Here is a 23,083-nt window from a genome sequence, read left to right as displayed (position 1 = left end):
AGGTACAGCACGAGGTTAGATACAGAGTAAAGCTCCCTCTACACTGTCCCCATCAAACACTCCCAGGACAGGTACAGCACGGGGTTAGATACAGAGTAAAGCTCTCTCTACACTGTCCCCATCAAACACTCCCAGGACAGGTACAGCACGGGGTTAGATACAGGGTAAAGACCCCTCTACACTGTCCCCATCAAACACTCCCAGGACAGGTACAGCACAGGGTTAGATAGAGAGTAAATCTCCCTCTACACTGTCCCCATCAAACACTCCCAGGACAGGTACAGCACAGGGTTAGATACAGAGTAAAGCTCCCTCTACACTGTCCCCATCAAACACTCCCAGGATAGGTACAGCAAGGGGTTAGATACAGAGTAAAGGGTGTTGGGACTAAAGTATTTCCTGTTTTCCACGTATAATTGAGAACTGTGACTGGGCCGCTCATGGTTTTAATTGTTTTCCTATCCTGTGAGTACCCTGCCCTTTTAAATTCCATCAGGCTGCTCTGTAGCTAACAGTGGAACGTTAGGCTCGCAGGTTACAGGAAAACCACATGTGTAACTGATCTTGTTACTTCCTCTACCAGCTGCCACTATGAACATGTTACTGAATCTACAGCTCCATCCGTCCACAAGGCTCTGCCTACCAGGGCACTTCCCACGCTCTCTGCTCATGCTGGCATTCGGCCCTTCTCTGTGGTGCTTTGATAGACCATCACCGTAGCAAAGATGACATTGGCCACCTCACTGGCTGGCCCGCTCTTCACCAAGCGAGCGCTGACACTGGGCGGCGGTGAGATATTCGACTGTGCGGGTTCGCGCTGCCAAGTCCAGCCCTGCCTGTCTGCGGCAGGCACACGCTTCCGAGCAGCGGGGGTGGGTGGGTGGGGTGGGGTGGGGTGGGGGGGGGGGGAAACGGACAGCACTCTCTGAAGGGCCCTGGCGGAAGGTTCTGGACACCCCGAGTACCCCAAAAACGCAGGGTGGTGCACGTTCGGAGGGCTATTCAACCGAGGCGTCGTGGCCAAGACAAAACCCACCCCCGTAGTTCCTCAGGCAATGGACACATGAAACATCCCAAGTCACGCCATAGTACAGGAGCCTGCACACACACCCCCACCCCGGCCTACTCTGCTCAGTATTGTTGTGTTAAACTTCCAGGAAGGTGGGCCGAGGAAGGTTCTTGGCAAGGCCAGTCCCAACACAACACAAGCAAATGGTGCAAAGCTGCTACACCCCCCCCACACCCCGACGAGCCAGCTGGTAGTACCCCAGGCTGCAGCCAGTGCTAAAACTGGCCTCATCGCCGTGGGCTTGGGTTAGTAGCGGGGTGGAAAAGGAACACCCTGGGTCCCCGCTCCACTGGCGTGACTGCCGCTTTTGCGCTGGTGGAAGTGGGATATGGGGTTGGTGGGGGTGGGGGGTGGGGAGGAGATCTGGCTGGTTTAAGGCGCCCCTCCTTTTCGAACACAGTGAATAACTGGCCACTTGGTCAAGGGGAGAGATCGTCGCCAGCGGCGGGAGCCAGCGTCTTCGGGAGAGGAGGGGTTCCGGTTGTGGGGGTGGTAGGAGAGCAGCAATCCTCCCCACGCCAGTGCGGACAAACCCTCACTCGCGGTCTGGGCTCTTGATGCAGTTTGTCCAGGGTCCTTCCCTCTCCGGCACAGAGAGCAGCCCCTGCTACCCAACAACTTCACAAGGAGTAAGGACGGAAAACCACAACGGTGGCTACATCTTCGATATCTTTTACACGCTGATGTGCACGATAGTATAAAATTTAGCTCAACTGCCTGTAACGGTGAAGGGGAACTGATGCTTTCAGTTTTACTAAATTATCACTGACTATATGACTGAAATCTCGAACTCGCCATTGCCTCCACACTCGACTATCCCCACGCTCTCCCAGAGATTTTCCCACGTTCCACCCTCCGTAAACCTCAGCTCATCCCAAACTCTGCAGCCCCCGTGTCCGAACTCACACCGAGTCCCCCTCACCCATCACCCCCTGTGCTCACACTGACCCACACTGACTCCCGGTCCAGACACACCTCGATTTTAAAATTCACACCCTCGTGTTCAAATCCCTCCTCACCCCCTCCCTATCTCTGTAACCTCCTCCAGCCCCTACAACCCTCCCTATCTCTGTAACCTCCTCCAGCCCCTACAACCCTCCCTATCTCTGTACCCTCCTCCAGCCCCTACACCCCTCCCTATTTCTGTAACCTCCTCCAGCCGCTACACCCCTCCCTATCTCAGTAACCTCCTCCAGCCCCTACACCCCTCCCTATCTCAGTAACCTCCTCCAGCCCCTACACCCCTCCCTATCCCTGTAACCACCTCCAGCCCCTACACCCCTCCCTATCCCTGTAACCTTCTCCAGCCCCTCCAATCCCAAGGTTTCTGTGCTCCAATTCCAGCGTCTTGACCATCCCCCGATTCCCATCGCTCCAACATTGGCGGCCGTGCCTTCAGCTGCCTGGGGCCCTAAGCACTGTATTTCCTTCCCTAAACCTCTCTGTCCCCCACTCACTCACTCTCTCCTCCTTTAAGACACTACTTAAAACTGATCTCTTTGACCGAGCTTTTGGACACCTGTCCCTAATCTCTCATCGGCTTCTTGTGAAATACCTTGGGACGTCATTTCCATGTTCAGTCCTTGTGAATATCAGTAAATACCATGAGGAAACAGTCAACATGTCTGAATGTTAATCTCTTTATCTGGTTCCCCTGTCTCTTCCGAGGATGCTAATGGACTCTGGATGGAAAGTAATCTTTACAGTTGCCCTCCCTCAGCACAGACCCTCCGAGAGTGCAGCTCTCCCTCAGTGCTAACTCTCCGACAGTGCGGCCCTCCCTCAGCACTGATCCTCAGACAGTGCGGCTCTCCCTCAGCACCGACCCTCGGACAGTGCAGCTCTCCCTCAGCACCGACCCTCGGAGAGTGCGGTGCTCCCTCAGCACTGACCCTCTGACAGTGTGGCCCTCCCTCAGCACTGATCCTCAGACAGTGCGGCTCTCCCTCAGCACTGATCCTCAGACAGTGCGGCTCTCCCTCAGCACCGACCCTCGGACAGTGCGGCGCTCCCTCAGCACTGACCCTCGGACAGTGCGGCTCTCCCTCAGCACTGACCCTCCGACAGTGCGGCTCTCCCTCAGCACTGACCCTCTGACAGTGCGGTGCTCCCTCAGCATTGACCCTCCGGCAGTGCGGTGCTCCCTCAGCATTGACCCTCCGACAGTGCGGCGCTCCCTCAGCACTGACCCTCCGACAGTGCGGCGCTCCCTCAGCATTGACCCTCCGGCAGCTTGGTGCTCCCTCAGCACCGACCCTCTGGCAATGCGGCGCTCCCTGAGCACTGACCCTCCGACAGTGCGGCGCTCCCTCAGCACTGACCCTCCGACAGTGCGGCGCTCCCTCAGCACTGACCCTCCGACAGTGCGGCTCTCCCTCGGCACTGACCCTCCGACAGTGCGGCGCTCCCTCAGCACCGACCCTCCGGCAATGCGGTGCTCCCTCAGCATTGACCCTCGGACAGCGCGGCGCTCCCTCAGCACTGACCCTCCGACAGTGCGGCTCTCCCTCAGCATTGACCCTCGGACAGCGCGGCGCTCCCTCAGCACTGACCCTCCGACAGTGCGGTTCTCCCTCAGCATTGACCCTCCGACAGTGCGGCTCTCCCTCAGCATTGACCCTCGGACAGCGCGGCGCTCCCTCAGCACTGACCCTCGGACAGCGCGGCGCTCCCTCAGCACTGACCCTCCGACAGTGCGGCTCTCCCTCAGCATTGACCCTCGGACAGCGCGGCGCTCCCTCAGCACTGATCCTCTGACAGTGCGGCTCTCCCTCAGCAGTGACCCTCGGACAGTGCGGTGCTCCCTCAGCACCGATCCTCAAACAGTGTGGCGCTTCCTCAGCACTGACCCTCTGACAGCGCGGTGCTCCCTCAGCACCGACCCTCGGACAGCGCGGCGCTCCCTCAGCACTGACCCTCCGACAGTGCGGCTCTCCCTCAGCATTGACCCTCGGACAGCGCGGCGCTCCCTCAGCACTGATCCTCCGACAGTGCGGCTCTCCCTCAGCAGTGACCCTCGGACAGTGCGGTGCTCCCTCAGCACCGATCCTCAAACAGTGCGGCGCTTCCTCAGCACTGACCCTCTGACAGCGCGGTGCTCCCTCAGCACCGACCCTCGGACAGCGCGGCGCTCCCTCAGCACCGACCCTCGGACAGCGCGGCGCTCCCTCAGCACCGACCCTCGGACAGCGCGGCGCTCCCTCAGCACCGACCCTCGGACAGCGCGGTGCTCCCTCAGCACCGACCCTCGGACAGCGCGGCGCTCCCTCAGCGCTGACCCTCCGACAGTGCGGCACTCCCTCAGCACTGACCCTCGGACAGTGCGGTGCTCCCTCAGCATTGACCCTCCCTCAGCATTTACCCACCGACAGTGCGGCGCTCCCTCGATACTGATCCTCCGATAGTGCGGCGTCCACTCAGCACTGACCCTCCAACAGTTCAGCGCCCCCTCAGCACTGACCCTCCGTCAGTGCGGCGCTCCCTCAGCACTGACCCTCCGTCAGTGCAGCGCCCCCTCAGCACTGACCCTCCGTCAGTGCAGCGCTCCCTCAGCACTGACCCTCCGTCAGTGCGGCGCTCCCTCAGCACTGACCCTCCGTCAGTGCGGCGCTCCCTCAGCACTGACCCTCCGTCAATGCGGCACTCCCTCAGCGCTGACCCTCCGACAGTGCGGTGCTCCCTCAGCGCTGACCCTCCGACAGTGCGGCACTCCCTCAGCATTGACCCTCCCTCAGCATTTACCCACCGACAGTGCGGCGCTCCCTCGATACTGATCCTCCGATAGTGCGGCGTCCACTCAGCACTGACCCTCCAATAATACTAACACCTAGGGAGAGTCAGTCGGGGCGATAAGAGTGTAATTCTCTAAAGTGGGGGCTCAAATCCACTGTCTCACGTCGGATAGTGGGCTACCTACTGATCCAAACCTAGAACCAATACATCATGCACTTACACAAAAACAAAACGATTGAAAGCTGGCAGGTTCTAAAAGTGAATGCTTAGAAGAGAGTGGTTGAATCTTGTTGATTTGAAAAGTTCAATGTCACTGGGTAAACAGGAGGTAAGATCGGTATCAGTAGAAAAGGAACAGCAGTGAGGTAGAAAACGGAAATGAGAGAGAGAGAGCGAATGCAGAGGGGGCGAGAGAGAGAGAAAGACAGACAGAGAGGTTATGACTTCTCCTTTTCTTGAGGTTTACATTTTTAACAAAAAGATACTAACCGCACCTTAAACACATCACCATATGTCCCGCTCCCGATTCGCTGGATCAACTCAAACTCATCCATGGGGTTTTTGTCAGAGATGACCAGCTCCATCTCGGGCATATCATAAAACACACTGTTCATCATCATCGGCAGATCGATCCCTGCAGCCGCTTCAGCAAAGTCTCTCCCTCGCTCGCCTGCTCTCTCCACCCTGCTGACACCAGTTGCAGGCTCCTTCTCAGCGGCCCTTAGACATTGTACTTGCGTTATCCCTCCTCACATCGACTCACTTTTCCTGTTCCTGTCATGCGCAGATATGCAACCAGTGACAAGGTAGTCTTATAGTTCTCGGTCTCTCCGACAAAGTGTGACACCTCCAGGCTGAACTCCTTTGACACTATCAACATCCTGGGGGTTACCATTGACCAGAAACTGAACTGGACCAACCACATAGATACTGTGGCTGCAAGAGCAGGTCAGAGGCTGGGAATCCTGCAGTGAGTAACTCACCTCCTGACTCCCCAAAGCCTGTCCACCATCTACAAGGCACAAGTCAGGAGTGTGATGGAATACTCCCCACTTGCCTGGATGAGTGCAGCTCCCACAACACTCAAGAAGTTCAACACCATCCAGGACAAAGCAGCTTGATTGGCACCACATCCACTCCCTCCACCACCGACACACAGTAGCAGCAGTGTGTGTACCATCTACAAGATGCACTGTAGCAACTCACCAAGGCTCCTTCGACAGCACCTTCCAAACCCACGACCACTACCACCTAGAAGGACAAGGGCAGCAGATAGATGGGAACACCACCACCAGGAAGTTCCCCTCCAAGTCACTCACCATCCTGACTTGGAAATATATCGGTCGTTCCTTCACTGTCGCTGGATCAAAATCCTGGAACTCCCTCCCTAACAGCGCTGTGGGTGTACCTACACCACATGGACTGCAGCGGCTCAAGAAGGCAGCTCACCCCCACCTTCTCAAGGGGCAGCTAGGGATGGGCAATAAATGCTGGGCCAGGCCAGTGACACCCACATCCCGTGAAAGAAATAAAACGTTAAAAAAAAAACAGCAAAGCAGTTGGTTTCAAAACACCTCTGCCCGGCCAAACTCTGCAAAACAGAATTACAGTTGGGACTCGCGTCTCTCCAGCTCATTTCACCTCCACGGGAGGTTCCGAAGTGCTTCACAGACAATGAAGGACTCTTTTTATTTTGAAGTGCAGACCCCTTGTATTGTAGGAAATGTGGCAGACATTTTCCGCATAGTATGATCCCACAGTCTGAAAATCATTTTAAATGAGGGTTCCCCCTGTGCCCCGCAACCAATGGTACACTGTAGATTTTACCTGCATTGAAAAGACCCACAGTGCGTTTCGAATGATTAGCTCTGTAGACCCACACAGCAGCAATTCTGTGCACAGCAAGATCCCAGTTCATTAAGATTTTTCTTTCGGGATAAATATTGACCGCAGGACGATGACAGAGCAGTGGGGGGGGGTGGGGCGGGGGGAGATACTGAACCGGGACACACAGTCTCTGCAGCAGAACAGATGGAGATTTAAAACTCAAGACTCTTTTTTTTTTAAAAAAAAAAGGAATATTTGTATTTTACACAATGATATTCACAAACTCAGGGGAAAGCTACAAAGTTCAAATCAGGTCCTACCAGACTCGACTGACTAACTTTCCATTGCTAAAGGCTCAGATATTCCAACTCCGCAAAAGGCGACAGTTCGATTTTCACCGCATTCACTAATTCCTCTGCTATCAGGACCTCGGTTTGAAGGTTTCGTCCAGTTGCTGTTTGGTTGCTTGGTGACAGGGCGGCAGTGAGCTGGAGGCTGTACAGGTGGCGGCTGGATGGGGGTGACTCTTAACCCGGTGCCAAACTGCCCCAACTAAAAGGCGCAAGTTATTGAACCTGCCCACCAGCCCCAGGGCCATCTGACTGTCCCCAGTCTCACACCTCTCCATGCCTCTCCCTCGGCTCTCTACCCCCTCTCCCCTTCCCTCGGTTCCCTTCCCCCTCTCCCTCCCTCACCCACCCACCCACCCTCAGCCTCCTCCTCCCAGCCTCGCGCCCCGTTTCCCCCCCCACCTCGCTCTCTGTCTCTAGAGGGACTTGCGTTGCCTCTTCATGAAGGACAAGGTGTAGTCACTGGCTGAGCTCAGTTTCTGTTTCTTCATCTGGACCTGGGACTGTGCAGTCAGCTGCAATTTGATGGCACTCGAGTTGATCTTTAAGGCAGTCAGCAGCTCCTTCATACCTTTCATCTTCTCACTGTGGAAGGTGACACAGGCGGCTCCTGGAGTGGGGGTGGGCACAGGGGGGGGCGGTGCTGGGGCTGGGGCAGGCGTGGCCCCCGTCCTCTGGCTAGGGGCTGATCGCCGTCGCTCCACCACCTTCTCGGCCAGGAACTTCTTGGCGGGAGGAGGCTCCTCGGCCTTGGACTCGCGGCGTGGACCACGCCGGCGGGCATCTCGTGAATCGTCACTGTGCTGGTCATCATCCTCATTGGTCTCCGTGTCCTTCACGATGATTGTCACTTTGTGACGGACCTAGAGCAGACACAAAAGTTATTACTCCACACCAGCGGCCTAAACGCCCTCTCTCTCTCTCTCTCTCTCTCTCTCGTTCTCTCGCTCTCCTGAGTCAGGAGCTTGCGAGCTTGGCTCTGACCACCTCAGGACATCCCAAAGCCCTTCGCAGCCAATGAAGGAGTGCTTTTTCTAAGTGTGGTCACTGCTGTAATGTACGAAACGCGGCAAGTCAATTGACGCACAGCAAGATCCCACAAACATCAATGTGATAATGACCCAGATCATCTGTTTTTAGTGATGTTGGGTGAGGGATAAATATTGGCCCCAGGACACCGGGGAGAACTCCCCCCTGCTCTTCTTCCAATAGTGGCCGTGGGATCTTTTACACCCACCCGAGAGGGCAGACGGGGCCTCGGTTTAATGTCTCATCCTGAAAGACGGCACCTCCGACAGTGCGGCGCTCCCTCAGCACTGACCCTCCGACAGTGCGGCGCTCCCTCAGCACTGACCCTCCGACAGTGCGGCGCTCCCTCAGCACTGACCCTCCGACAGTGCGGCGCTCCCTCAGCACTGACCCTCCGACAGTGCGGCGCTCCCTCAGCACTGACCCTGCGACAGTGCGGCGCTCCCTCAGCACTGACCCTGCGACAGTGCGGCGCTCCCTCAGCACTGACCCTGCGACAGTGCGGCACTCCCTCAGCACTGACCCTGCGACAGTGCGGCACTCCCTCAGCACTGACCCTGCGACAGTGCGGCACTCCCTCAGCACTGACCCTGCGACAGTGCGGCACTCCCTCAGCACTGACCCTGCGACAGTGCGGCACTCCCTCAGCACTGACCCTGCGACAGTGCGGCACTCCCTCAGCACTGACCCTGCGACAGTGCGGCACTCCCTCAGCACTGACCCTGCGACAGTGCGGCACTCCCTCAGCACTGACCCTGCGACAGTGCGGCACTCCCTCAGCACTGACCCTGCGACAGTGCGGCACTCCCTCAGCACTGACCCTGCGACAGTGCGGCACTCCCTCAGCACTGACCCTGCGACAGTGCGGCACTCCCTCAGCACTGACCCTGCGACAGTGCGGCTCTCCCTCAGCACTGACCCTGCGACAGTGCGGCACTCCCTCAGCACTGACCCTGCGACAGTGCGGCACTCCCTCAGCACTGACCCTGCGACAGTGCGGCACTCCCTCAGCACTGACCCTGCGACAGTGCGGCACTCCCTCAGCACTGACCCTGCGACAGTGCGGCACTCCCTCAGCACTGACCCTGCGACAGTGCGGCACTCCCTCAGCACTGACCCTGCGACAGTGCGGCACTCCCTCAGCACTGACCCTGCGACAGTGCGGCACTCCCTCAGCACTGACCCTGCGACAGTGCGGCACTCCCTCAGCACTGACCCTGCGACAGTGCGGCACTCCCTCAGCACTGACCCTGCGACAGTGCGGCACTCCCTCAGCACTGACCCTGCGACAGTGCGGCACTCCCTCAGCACTGACCCTGCGACAGTGCGGCACTCCCTCAGCACTGACCCTGCGACAGTGCGGCACTCCCTCAGCACTGACCCTGCGACAGTGCGGCACTCCCTCAGCACTGACCCTGCGACAGTGCGGCACTCCCTCAGCACTGACCCTGCGACAGTGCGGCACTCCCTCAGCACTGACCCTGCGACAGTGCGGCACTCCCTCAGCACTGACCCTGCGACAGTGCGGCACTCCCTCAGCACTGACCCTGCGACAGTGCGGCACTCCCTCAGCACTGACCCTGCGACAGTGCGGCACTCCCTCAGCACTGACCCTGCGACAGTGCGGCACTCCCTCAGCACTGACCCTGCGACAGTGCGGCACTCCCTCAGCACTGACCCTGCGACAGTGCGGCACTCCCTCAGCACTGACCCTGCGACAGTGCGGCACTCCCTCAGCACTGACCCTGCGACAGTGCGGCACTCCCTCAGCACTGACCCTGCGACAGTGCGGCACTCCCTCAGCACTGACCCTGCGACAGTGCGGCACTCCCTCAGCACTGACCCTGCGACAGTGCGGCACTCCCTCAGCACTGACCCTGCGACAGTGCGGCACTCCCTCAGCACTGACCCTGCGACAGTGCGGCACTCCCTCAGCACTGACCCAATGGCGCAACTGTGTAGAAGGGGAGCAATGGAGGTATAGGATGAAAAGCAAATACCTGTCCATCGAACTTGCTGATGGACTGCACGAGGAAGGTGGCCCAGCCCACGTGAAGGACAGGTGTGGAGCTGCCCTCCTCCCACTTACAGATCCCATCATAGAACCTCAGCAGCTGAGCAAAGCTCTCAGGGTCCTGCAGGGCAGTGCTGGGAGTGGGCTGTCCATGTGGACCCTGGGGTAGAAACAGAAAGGAATTGTTAACAAAAACATTTACAAACTCCCCTCTTACACAGTAGAAACATCACCGAGGCGCTTCACAGGATCGTCAGTCAGACAGAATCTGACCCCGAGCCACGTACAGAGATATTTAGGGACAGGGGACCAAAAACTCGGTCAAAGACGTTGGTTTGAAGGAGCGTCTTAGAGGAGGAGAGCGAGCGCCAGAGTGCGCATGCCACTCGCAAGTGGGGGGGGGGGGGGGGTGATGGGGAAGCGAAAAACAGGGATAGGAGCATACGCGGGAGAGACAAAGACATGAACAAGATCGGGAGACAGACACACAGGCAGAAGCAGAGGCAGAGAGCACTAAAAGATAGAGGCTGCAGGAGAGAGGGAGAGAGAGAGAGAGAAACACAGAGACTGAGGGAGAGAGAAAGAGAGAGACTACCACAACACCTTAAATAGAGGCAGCGAAGGCGCAAAGCTAAAGCTAAGAGCTTGAACAGGTACTCTTTAAAACTAGGCCTGGGGAGAAGACCGTAAGGAAGAGGAAGTTTATTAATGGGTCACAGAGCTTTGGGAACCGCTGTCGAGAACTGAGACACACTGAGCGTCACAGACAAGTGTGCCTTCCACCTCCGGCTGGGACGCAGACTAGCAGTCAGCTCAAACTGCTCAACAGGGCAGGCAATTCTTCGTAAGAAGCGCAACTGGTGTTGGGGAGAAGCCAGAAAAGTGACAAAAGGCTTGACGCGCTGCACAGCAAGACTCCACGGGAATACCTCAGTCCCACTGTCTGCGTCCCCGTGTTCCTCGGAGGCCTCCACCATGCTGGCCATCTCCTTGATGAGGTTGGGGATGATGTCGTTGGCAATGTCAAAGAACTCCTTGTAAATCTCCTCGTCCTCCCTACAGTAATTGTAACTGGTGGGGGGGGGTGGTTGGGGGGAAAGAGAGAAAACAGCATTCCAGGCTTGGTTGCAAAACATTCACAGGCAGCAGCATTAAGACTAAAAACCAGCGGGACCACTGCCAAGGGAGCGGTCTTAAAGCACAAAGAAAAGACTGTGGCTGCTGGGAATCCGAAATACCAACTGAAAATGCTGGAAATACTCAGCAGCTCTGGCAGCATCTGTGGAGGGAGCAACAGAATGGAGCAGGGAACACCAAGGAACATCTCCAAGAGCGTACAAGGCAGGAGAGATTAAATGCCGAATGGGGTGACGGTGCAAGACAAAAGGGTTTGGTAACAGAGTGGGTAAAGGAACAAAGCATAGACAATATTCACTGGCTGGCAGTGAACCTTCCTACAGCAGAGCAAGGGCCAAATGGTTACATCTGGGTGTCAGTGCCTGTAAGTGTGTTTGTGGCTGAGTAATGATGTACTGAGGACCGACGGAGAGCCTCCCATATAATAACCCCACTGGGAGGGTCGGCGCCGAGGGAGCGCCGCGCTGTCGGAGGGTCAGCGCCGAGGGAGCGCCGCGCTGTCGGAGGGTCAGCGCCAAGGGAGCGCCGCGCTGTCGGAGGGTCAGCGCCGCGCCATCGGAGGGTCAGCGCCGAGGGAGCGCCGCGCCGGAGGGTCAGCGCCGAGGGAACGCCGCGCCGTCGGAGGGTCAGCGCCGAGGGAACGCCGCGCCGTCGGAGGGTCAGCGCTGAGGGAGCGCCGCGCCGTCGGAGGGTCAGCGCCGAGGGAGCGCCGCGCCGTCGGAGGGTCAGCGCCGCGCCGGAGGGTCAGCGCCGAGGGAGCGCCGCGCCGTCGGAGGGTCAGCGCCGAGGGAGCGCCGCGCCGTCGCAAGGTCAGCGCCAAGGGAGCGCCGCGCCGTCGGAGGGTCAGCGCCAAGGGAGCGCCGCGCCGTCGGAGGGTCAGCGCCAAGGGAGCGCCGCGCCGTCGGAGGGTCAGCGCTGAGGGAGCGACGCGCCGTCGGAGGGTCAGCGTCGAGGGAGTGCCGCACTGTCGGAGGTGTCATCTTTGGCACAAGATCTTAAACTGAGGCAGCGTCTGCCCTCAGGTGGGTGTGAAAAATCCCATGGACACTGCTGGAAGGGCTAGGGAGCTCTCCCGGAATGATCAGAACAGATCGAGATGCACGTAGCTACTCCTGGATCACAGGAACAGAGATCACAGGCTGGGCACAGCGCTTCATGTTTGCCCTGAATCTCCAATTAAGCAACTCACCTCGTGCCATTCCCACCCCCACCCCACCGCCCCCCCACCACCACCCCCTCCACCACCAGCACCCCCCCATTCTCCCTGTAATCCTGCACTTCCTTCCTTTTCAGATCACCATCCAAATTTCCCCTTACAAGGCTCGACTGAATCTGCCTCAACCACACTCTCGGGCGATGCGTTCCAGATGCTAATCACTCACTCTGTCAAAACTTTTCTCCTCATATCGTCATCGCTTCTTCAACCAAGTACCTTAAATATATGTTAAGAGAGGAGGTAGCAACTTACTCCTGAATGACGGTGGCTGCGTCACCCCAGGAGGCCAGAGCCTCCTTGACATTCTTATTACGACAGAAGTAGCTTGCCAGGTAGACGTAAGGGTAGACATGTTCATTGTTGTAATACTCTTTCGCTGAGGAAATGCCCTGCATGGTGAGAATGAAGGTGACGAAATGAAACATCGAGACATCAGCGGAAATGGAAGTACTGAATTAACCCAGACACAGCAAAGAGTAAACTTACAATTAACAGTCAGAGCTGTTTGATGGGGACGGTGTAGAGGGAGCTTTACTCTGTATCTAATCCCGTGCTGTACCTGTCCTGGGAGTGTTTGATGGGGACAGTGTAGAGGGAGCTTTACTCTGTATCTAACCCCGTGCTGTACCTGTCCTGGGAGTGTTTGATGGGGACGGTGTAGAGGGAGCTTTACTCTGTATCTAATCCCGTGCTGTACCTGTCCTGGGAGTGTTTGATGGGGACAGTGTAGAGGGAGCTTTACTCTGTATCTAACCCCGTGCTGTACCTGTCCTGGGAGTGTTTGATGGGGACGGTGTAGAGGGAGCTTTACTCTGTATCTAACCCCGTGCTGTACCTGTCCTGGGAGTGTTTGATGGGGACAGTGTAGGGGGAGCTTTACTCTGTATCTAACCCAGTGCTGTACCTGTCCTGGGAGTGTTTGATGGGGACAGTGTAGAGGGAGCTTTACTCTGTATCTAACCCCGTGCTGTACCTGTCCTGGGAGTGTTTGATGGGGACAGTGTAGAGGGAGCTTTACTCTGTATCTAACCCCGTGCTGTATCTGTCCTGGGAGTGTTTGATGGGGACAGTGTAGAGGGAGCTTTACTCTGTATCTAACCCCATGCTGTACCTGTCCTGGGAGTGTTTGATGGGGACAGCGTAGAGGGAGATTTACTCTGTATCTAACCCTGTTCTGTCCCTGTCCTGGGAGTTTTTGATGGGGACGGTGTAGAGGGAGCTTTACTCTGTATCTAATCCCGTGCTGTACCTGTCCTGGGAGTGTTTGATGGAGACAGTGTAGAGGGAGATTTACTCTGTATCTAACCCCGTGCTGTACCTGTCCTGGGAGTGTTTGATTGGGACAGTGTAGAGGGAGCTTTACTCTGCATCTAACCCCGTGCTGTACCTGTCCTGGGAGTGTTTGATGGGGACAGTGTAGAGGGAGCTTTACTCTGCATCTAACCCCGTGCTGTACCTGTCCTGGGAGTGTTTGATGGGGACAGTGTAGAGGGAGCTTTACTCTGTATCTAACCCCGTGCTGTACCTGTCCTGGGAGTGTTTGATGGGGACAGTGTAGAGGGAGCTTTACTCTGTATCTAACCCCGTGCTGTACCTGTCCTGGGAGTGTTTGATGGGGACAGTGTAGAGGGGGCTTTATTCTGTCTCTAACCCCGTGCTGTGTCTGGTCCACAAGTATCAGTCCGATGCAGTCAATTAAACAGTTAGTGATTGATAAACCATGCAGTGAACCTGATGATAAAGCGTCAGCGGATCTGGTCTCCCTGGCATTGGTTCCAACTCCTCTAAGTCTGCCAGATTCCCCAGTGCCATTGGATACCTGCCAGACACAAAGCAAAAACCACTCAGACATCACCAGCTCACTCAGAATCAACCAGGTGTGCTATGGAACAATGTGACCAGACCTTGTAGCTGGGATCCCCTGGGAGAATGTGAAGAGTTCTCGCCATGACGTAGCTAACATTCCTCCTTCAAGCACTGCCACCTACTAACTGCGCTGTGCTACAGAGGAATCTGGATGTCCTGGTATATGAATCACAAGAGGTTAGTATGCAGATGCGGCAAATCATTAGGAAGGCAAATGGAATGTTGGCGTTTATTGTAAGGGGGATGGAATATAAAAGTAGGGAGGTCTTGCTACAACCATACAGGGCAAAAGTGGGACTACACCTGAAGTACTGTGTAGTTTTTGGCTCCTTATTTAAGGAGAGAAGGTCTTGTGGAGCAGTGGGTAGCGACCCTACCTCCAAGTCAGAAACTCCAGGTTTGCATCCCACTTCAGGACTTGATGGCCATAAAGGTGCGCTCAGAACGGGGCAAGACAGGTTGATCATCAGCCTGTACATCCTTCCAATACGCCTGACGGCAGCTGAAAACAGCGAGAGAGTTTCCCGGTCAGCCATACTGCAGGAGGCAATGGCAAACCACTGTCGTACTTTGCCAAGCGTAACCATGGACCAATGCAATGGAAGTCCATGGTCATCAAGGCCCCTTTAGAGCAGGCTACCTCGAGGAGGAGGCGGATGGCTTAAGGAGGGATAGACTCGCACTGGAGGCCGTTCAGAGAAGGTTCACTTGGCTGATTCCCGGGATGAAAGGGGTTTGTCTTATGAGGAAAGGTTGAGCAGGTTGGGCCCTGTACCCATTGGGGTTTAGAAGAATGAGAGGTGATCTTATTGAAACATATCAGATCCTGAGGGGGGTGGGGTTTGACAGGGTGGAGGCTGAGAGGATGATTCCCCCTCGTGGGGGAATCTAGAACGAGGAGGGGGGCACAGTTTCTGAATAAGGGGTCTCCTATTGAAGACTGGGATCAGGAGGAATTTCCTCTTTCAGAGGGTGGTCAGTCTGTGGGATTCTCCCCCACCGCCCCCCAGCGAGCAGGGGAGGCTGGGTCACTGAATATATTCAAGGCCGAGTTAGACAGATTTTTGATCGACAAGGGAGACGAGGGTTATGGGGGGACAGACAGGAAAGTGGGGTTAAGGCCACAATCAGATCAGCCATGATCGTACTAAGGCTCGAGGGGCTGAGCGGCCTACTCCTGCTCCTAATTCTAACTTGCTTAATGGCTATTTGTGGGATCTCACTGTCTGCACAGCATCTATGACCACCTCAGAACATCCCAAAGCATTCCACTGTCAACAAAGCTCTCAGCAAGTATTGCACTGTCAGAAACACAGCAGCCCATTTGAGCACACAGCAGGGAAAGTGTCAAAGTCTCTCCCACAAAAAGCACTCAATGCTGGCCCAGTAGGGTATCAGGAGGTATGGAGCGAAGCCTGCGGTGGATAGAGTTAAGACACAGAACAGTCACTATCTTCACTGAATGGTGGAACAGGCTGGAGGGGCTGAATTGCATCCTCCTGTTCCTAACTAGCAGTGCGACAGCGATCATCCGGTTGAGGCTTTTAATTCCCCAATATCAGCCCCAGGGGAGAACTGACCCTGCCACCCCCCCCCCACCCACACCACCCACCCCCACCCACACCCCCCGCCCCACCCCACCCCGCCCCCACCCCCAGCCCCCCGCCCCACCCCCCCAGCTCCCCCCCCGCCCACCCCACCCCCCCAGCTCCCCCCCCGCCCACCCCACCCCCCAGCTCCCCCCCCAGTTCCCCCCCCCCGCCCCACCCCCCCAGCTATCCCCCCCGCCCGCCCCACCCCCCAGCTACCCCCACCGCCCGCCCCACCCCCCAGCTACCCCACCCGCCCGCTCCAGCTCCCCCCCCGCCCGCCCCACCCCCCAGCTCCCCACCACCACCCCCCCCCCCAGCCCACCCCACCCCCCCCCCCCCCCCCCCCCCACTCGCCCCACCCCCCAGCTCCCCCCCGCTCTTCTTCCAATTGCGGCCGTGGGATCTTTTACACCACCCCCCCCCACACCCCCCGAGAGGGCAGCTGGTTTAACTTCTCCTCCGAAATAATAGGACCCCCACATGGCAAAGCGAAACCTCACAATTTGCTCCGAGAAGACTAAGTCTCTCTCTCTCTCTACATACATATTCAACCTCCATTTACAGCCCTCATCTGAATCAAGCTAGCTGAGGGAACTCAAAGAAACGGAACAGCGACACTCACTTGCTCAGGTGCCCGAGATCGTACAGTAGCCACAGGAGGTGCTAAAAGGGAAGAAAAGGCATAGAAATTAATCTCAGGTACCGACCGGAATTCCTTCCCGAAATTTCTGTCTTTAAACTTTGTCTTTAACACTATCACCTTCACCCAGAGAGAGTGGGGAGAATGAGGGACTCGCTCCCACAGGGACCGGTCGAGGTGAGTAGTATCGATACCTTGAAGGGGGAAGCTGGATAAACACATGAGGGACAAAGGAATAGAAGGATATGGTGATGGGGGGGAGATGGAGAGGGGGGTGGGAGGAGGCTCGAGTGGAGTAGAAATATCAGCCTGATTCTCTAGTCTATATTCTACTTAATTCCAAATAAAACATCTTTGACCAAGCTTTAGGTCACATGTCCTAACATCTCCTAACGTGGCTTGGGGTCAGATCTTGTTTGATATTGCTCCAGTGGGACAGTTTTATTACACGTAAGGAGCTATATAAACGCGCACTGTTGCTGCAGGTATGTGGTTTTGCTTCCAACATTACCCTCCCCTGCAGCGCCAGCCTAGGCGGTGAGCGTTCACAATCCAATCGACCGCGGGGTGCTTCACGTCGGAATGTGGTCAGGCAGCTAGGGGCTCACACGTCCCCCGTCCCGGCACTTCCATCGGCCGGACCGCTCCGCGAGTTGTCCGGCTCGCCACCCACCAGGTCCCGAGCTCTCACCTGCTGCAGCTGCAGGAGCTCCACGCTGTCAGTGTGGTGGTCAATCGATGGGTTGATGGCACACACCATGAGCGCCACTTCCATTTTGCGGTCGCATTTCAGGTAAGAGCCTTTCAGGTACAGCCAGCTCTGCGACAAAGCAGACAAAACCAAGGGGCTAACTGAGGGGAAATGTCACAGCTACAAGCAGAACGGAGGGTTTTTCTTTGACACACATGCACAGCACACACACAGACACACACACAGACACACACACACACACACACAGACACACACACACACAGACACACACACACACAGACACACACACACAGACACACACACACAGACACACACACACAGACACACACACACAGACACACACACACACAGACACACACACACACAGACACACACACACACAGACACACACACACACAGACACACACACACACAGACACACACGCGCGCACACTCCGCTTCTGGCACCCTCACCCTTTCGGCAATGCCTGCAGTCACGGTCTGTCCCCTCCTGTCCTCGTTGCCTTTGCCATGCCAGGTCACCTCGGCCGTCTCCTCCCCGTTTTCACCAAAGATCACCCAGGCATGATCCTCCGATAGCCCCAAGTGGACATCACGGAGTCCCAGGACCTGGCAGGCAGCCACCACTGCAAAGGCCACCCCCGAGCTATCCAGTTTAGTACCTGAGCGAAGGGGGAGAGAGAGAGACAAAACGGTAAGATGTAAAGCGAAGCCTTGTTTCAAAATGAGAATCCGAGATGTCATGAGGAGATATTAATGTCTATAACGTTATTGGAAACAATTTAAATGGAGTCATAGTGGGCTCTGTGTCTATGTGTCTGACCGTGTGTGTCTTAATTGGATTAAAGCCAGCTGGACTGGATGCTTTGGTGTATCGTAGTTTGCGATGTTAATTGGGTGAACAGTAAGGAGGATAGAAGGTAAAGTGTAAATTTGCATTTGTTGAGTAAAGCATTCAAGAGTGGGAGTAAAATCTTGCACCTAGCTGGGAGACGCCAAGCAACATTACTAATAAAATTAGTGGGATGAAAATGTTATTGTTAGAAGGTGTGAAGTTAAAAGCCGAGTGATACCATGGAAAATTTACATTCAAAGGGGAAGCTAGGTATAAAGAGGGAAAGGGGATTGTGTGTAAGATCTAACCAGCCTGTAAGCCTACAACTGTGTCTGCAGAGGAACCAGGCTGCAAGGAACCTCATCTTGAATTTGTTAAGTCAAATGTGCTTTGCCTGGTGTCTGTTTAAAGTCTGTGGGTTATTGTTGTCTTGGTGAAGACTTACCTGGGAGAGATTAATTTGGAGATTTGTTTAAAAATTATGGGAGTAATTTGTAGACATGTGTATATGTTTAATTTGTTGTAAATTAATAAATGTTTAATTTAGTTTTATATAAAAAAAACCTCTTGAGGCTCAGTGGTCTTATTCCTGAATTTCAGAGCTGCATCTCAAACATACCAATTGAAAATTTGGGTCATGACAGTTGTTTCAAGTTCCCCTCTGGGATTTAAACAACTCAGCCTTTACCAATCGCTGTGTCTTAACAGAGCTTAGTGGTTTAATTAGCAAAGTCAAACACAAACACTGTTTTATAACCAATATTCACAGGAAGAAGCTGTGATGTTTGGTTGAGGGACGAATATGGAGTCCAGGGCATTCAGAAGAATTCACCCCTCTCCCGTTCTCCTTCCAAAATGGTGGGCGGTGGGATCTTTTACGCCTACCCAAGGGGTGGGGGTGGCTAGGGGCATCAGATTAACGCCTCCTCCAAAAGATGGCACCCAAGTGTGGGACTAGCGTAAGCATTTGAAAGAGGCGACACCATGTTCTGAGGCTGAGCAGAGTGTGCTCACCCCCAGCCCATGGCGATTATGGGGCGTTAAACAGCAAGACTAGGTTAAAGCGCGCGAGGCACAGGGACTCACCCGTGATGAAGCTGAAGAGAGACTGGATGTGCGCTCTGTCCTTGAAGTACGAGCGGCTCAAGCTGTTCCAGATAACGTCGGATATCTTCTTCACTAGCTCCCGGCTAGAGTAACCCCCCTTCAGAGGGTAGAGGGACCGGTCGACTGCTCCCCGGATCATGGTGGTGAATCTGGTGTGCAGGGCCCTGATCTGAAGGAGGTCCACACGGGGGAAACAGGCTGCGGACTCTGAGCCAGCCTCCAACGAGGAGGCCTCAAAGCTGTAACCGGGCACATTGATGGGAACGACTCTGTTGACAGCCAGGAAGTGCTCGACGAAGCCCAGGACGAGGGACAGCAGGGTGAGGTCGGGCTCGTCCCTCCTCAGCTCGAACTCAAACAGCTTCACCACCTCGGCGATGCTGCCGATGGGGAAAAAGGCAGCCTGTGTGGACCTCAAACCCATCCTGCCTTTCCCAGGCGAATCACCTACCACATAACATCGACAGTCAGGGCCAGACAAATTTAAAAGCAGCAACATATCCCGGTCAGGAAAGAGTACATTTACACTGCAGCTCATCAAATCGATGTGACTGTTGTTATTTGGCAGTTAGTTAGACTCCACATTGCTGACAAGAGAGACACGTTTCCGAAGCTTCTCATTCTGCGCTTGTCAGCACCAATGCGAGAGTGCCAAATTTCAAACCATCACAACCATTTATACTCCGGGAGGAAAGGATAAGTCGGCAGGTCGACTGATTGGCCAAGGCATTGACCGCCAACCAATCACCACCGCTTGGGTGAGCGGGTGAGCACTGTACAGTTCCACTGCACAGTACTGGCAAATACTTAGCTGATTCCCAGTGATGTTGCTCCAGGATAAAGTGATGGGATCCACCATCTGTCAACGTGAGCACAGATTAGGCCGCACAATTGGTGATTATTTAGCTGACCCCACCCCCCCCACCCCAGCATTGCTCCTGGATAAAGAATCCGGGACAACAATAGGTGAAAACGAGCAATGTAATATTCTGCAGCACGCTACTGGTGATTATATAGCTGACCTTATGTGGCATTGTTCCTGGATAAAGAGTCTGGGACAACAATAGGTGAAAACAAGCAATGTAATATTCTGCAGCACACTACTACTGATTATTTAGCTGACCCCCTGCGGCATTGCTCCTGGATAAAGAATCCGGGACAACAATAGGTGAAAACGAGCAAGGTAATTTTCTGCGGCACGCTACTGGTGATTATATAGCTGACCTTATGTGGCATTGCTCCTGGATAAAGAGTCTGGGACAACAATAGGTAAAAACAAGCAATGTAATATTCTGCAGCATGCTACTGGTGATTATTTGGCTGACCCCCTGCGGCATTGCTCCTGGATAAAGAGACTGGGACAACAATAGGTGAAAACGAGCAATGTAATATTCTGCTGCACACAAGGTGATTATTTAGCTGACCCCCTGCGGCATTGCTCCTGGATAAAGAGACTGGGACAACAATAGGTGAAAACAAGCAATGTAATATTCTGCTGCACACAAGGTGATTATATAGCTGACCCCCTGCGGCATTGCTCCTGGATAAAGAGACTGGGACAACAATAGGTGAAAACGAGCAATGTAATATTCTGCTGCACACAAGGTGATTATTTAGCTGACCCCCTGCGGCATTGCTCCTGGATAAAGAGACTGGGACAACAATAGGTGAAAACGAGCAATGTAATATTCCGCTGGACACTAGGTGATTATTTAGCTGACCCCCTGCGGCATTGCTCCTGGATAAAGAGACTGGGACAACAATAGGTGAAAACGAGCAATGTAATATTCTGCTGCACACAAGGTGATTATATAGCTGACCCCCTGCGGCATTGCTCCTGGATAAAGAGACTGGGACAACAATAGGTGAAAACGAGCAATGTAATATTCCGCTGGACACTAGGTGATTATTTAGCTGACCCCCTGCAGCATTGCTCCTGGATAAAGATTCTGGGTCCAGAATAGAGGAAAACGAGCAATGTAATATTCTGCTGCACACAAGGTGATTATTTAGCTGACCCCCTGCGGCATTGCTCCTGGATAAAGAGACTGGGACAACAATAGGTGAAAATGAGCAATGTAATATTCTGCTGCACACTAGGTGATTATTTAGCTGACCCCTTGCGGCATTGCTCCTGGATAAAGAGACTGGGACAATAGAGGAAAACGAGCAATGTAATATTCTGCTGCACACTAGGTGATTATTTAGCTGACCCCCTGCGGCATTGCTCCTGGATAAAGAGACTGGGACAATAGAGGAAAACGAGCAATGTAATATTCTGCTGCACACTAGGTGATTATTTAGCTGACCCCCTGCGGCATTGCTCCTGGATAAAGAGACTGGGACAACAATAGAGGAAAATGAGCAATGTAATATTCTGCTGCGCGCTACTGGTGATTATTTTGGCGATAAACAGGGCGAGGGAGGGTTTTATTTTAACCCAAAAAGTTCGAGGCACGGGCCGACAACGAAACCGGGACAAAAGCACAGATCTACCTTTAATTAATAAATCCCACGGCCACCTCTCGCGCTCCTCACGATACCTGAACGGAAGCCGCCACCGCCTCCTCCTCGTCCTTGTCGTCCTCTTTTCCCCCTCTCTCCGACCCGGGGTTCCTCCTCTCACTCAGGGGCCTTCGCCCGCCTCAGCAACCGACCAGGCCCGGCGCCGCGACGCCCGCGCGGACGCCGGGAGTTGTAGTTTCAACCCACCGGCTCGGCCGCCAATGCGCATGCCCCCACCGGCTTGGCCGCCACTGCGCATGCCCGCCCCAGAGTTTGGTGGGGGAGGGGCATGCCGGGTGTTGTAGGCTTTTCCCACTCTCGCTCTCACTGCGCATGCGGAGGGCCAGGGACGCTGGGATTAGTAGTTCCTTCAGTAACCGCCGCCCCCCCCCCCCCCCCCTCCACCCCAGAGCAGCGCACATGCGCAAGGGTTTGGCGCCTTTTTTTTGCTGAGGGTTGTCCAGTTGGGTGGGTTGGTCATTGGGATGGGGGAGGGGGTTCAAACCCATTTAAATCTCCTCAACTTCACAAATAGTGTGCCCACTGGCCATCTGCAGTGCAGGATTCCCAGCCTCTGACCTGCTCTTGTAGCCACAGTATTTATCTGGCTGGGTCCAGTTCAGTTTCTGGTCAATGGTAACCCCCAGGATGTTGCCAGTGGGGGATTCAGCGATGTTAATGCCATTGAATGTCAAGGGGCGATGGTTAGATTCTCTCTTGTTGGAGATGGTCATTGCCTGACACTTGTGCGGTGTGAATGTTACTTGCCACTTGTCAGCCCCAAGCCTGGATATTGTCCAGGTCTTGCTGCATTTGGACATGGACTGCTTCAGTATCTGAGGAGCTGCGAATGGTGCTGAACATTGTGCAATCATCAGCGAACATCCCCACTTCTGACCTTATGATGGAAGGAAGGTCATTGATGAAGCAGCTGAAGATGGTTGGGCCGAGGACACTGCCCTGAGGAACTCCTGCAGTGATGTCCTGGAGCTGAGATGACTGACCTCCAACAACCACAACCATCTTCCTCTGTGCTGGGTATGACTCCAACCAGCGGAGAGTTTTCCCCCTGATTCCCATTGACTCCAGTTTTGCTGGGGCTCCTTGATGCCACACTCGGTCAAATGCTGCCTCGATGTCAAGGGCAGTCACTCTCACCTCACCTCGGGAGTTCAGCTCTGCTGTCCATGTTTGAGCCAAGGCTGGAATGAGGTCAGGAGCTGAGTGGCCCTGATGGAACCCAAACTGAACGTCAATGAGCAGGTTATTGCTAAGCAAGTGCCGCTTGATAACACTGTTGATGACCCCTTACATTACTTTACTGATGATGGAGAGTAGACTGATGGGGCGGTAATTGGCCGGGTTGGATTTGTCCTGCTTTTTGTGTACAGGACATACCTGGGCAATTTTCCACATAGCCGGGTAGATGCCAGTGCTGGAGCTGTACTGGAA

The 23,083-nt window shown here is 55.0% G+C and overlaps 2 protein-coding genes across 7 annotated transcripts in view; both read right to left on the bottom strand.

Moving 5' to 3' along the window:
- The window catches only part of LOC121274741 (mitogen-activated protein kinase kinase kinase kinase 2-like), a 60,897-nt gene extending 55,321 nt beyond the window's left edge, over window positions 1-5,576 (bottom strand). For 3 of the 4 annotated variants that reach the window (XM_041182081.1, XM_041182082.1, XM_041182083.1), the window contains exon 1: window positions 5,296-5,576. In XM_041182081.1, coding sequence (XP_041038015.1) covers window positions 5,296-5,421 — 126 coding nt within the window. In that variant the 5' untranslated portion in view covers window positions 5,422-5,576. Of the gene's footprint in view, window positions 1-5,290 lie in introns of all 4 variants that reach the window. The other variant, XM_041182084.1, reaches the window with a different exon arrangement.
- A 1,779-nt stretch (window positions 5,577-7,355) lies between these two features.
- Window positions 7,356-21,824, bottom strand: men1 (multiple endocrine neoplasia I). Of its 3 annotated transcripts, none has more exons than XM_041182064.1 (10): window positions 21,670-21,824; window positions 19,106-19,573; window positions 17,638-17,846; window positions 17,164-17,292; window positions 16,455-16,495; window positions 14,106-14,193; window positions 12,627-12,763; window positions 10,951-11,092; window positions 10,008-10,181; window positions 7,356-7,841 (listed from the first exon to the last, which is right to left on the bottom strand). In XM_041182064.1, the coding sequence occupies exons 2-10, from the start codon at window positions 19,548-19,550 to the stop codon at window positions 7,395-7,397; spliced, it is 1,812 nt and encodes a 603-aa protein (XP_041037998.1). In that variant the 5' UTR covers window positions 19,551-19,573; window positions 21,670-21,824; the 3' UTR covers window positions 7,356-7,394. The 3 variants fall into 3 exon arrangements, with proteins under 3 accessions (XP_041037998.1, XP_041037997.1, XP_041037999.1); XM_041182063.1 differs by having other exon boundaries at window positions 21,623-21,820; XM_041182065.1 differs by lacking the exon at window positions 10,008-10,181 and having other exon boundaries at window positions 21,623-21,821.
- Window positions 21,825-23,083: the final 1,259 nt, after the last annotated feature.

The sequence above is a fragment of the Carcharodon carcharias genome (assembly GCF_017639515.1).
Source record: "Carcharodon carcharias isolate sCarCar2 chromosome 37 unlocalized genomic scaffold, sCarCar2.pri SUPER_37_unloc_3, whole genome shotgun sequence".
Taxonomy (NCBI): Eukaryota; Metazoa; Chordata; class Chondrichthyes; order Lamniformes; family Lamnidae; genus Carcharodon; species Carcharodon carcharias.
Note: the sequence above shows the minus strand (reverse complement) of the source record. Positions and strands in the feature narration are given on the sequence as shown.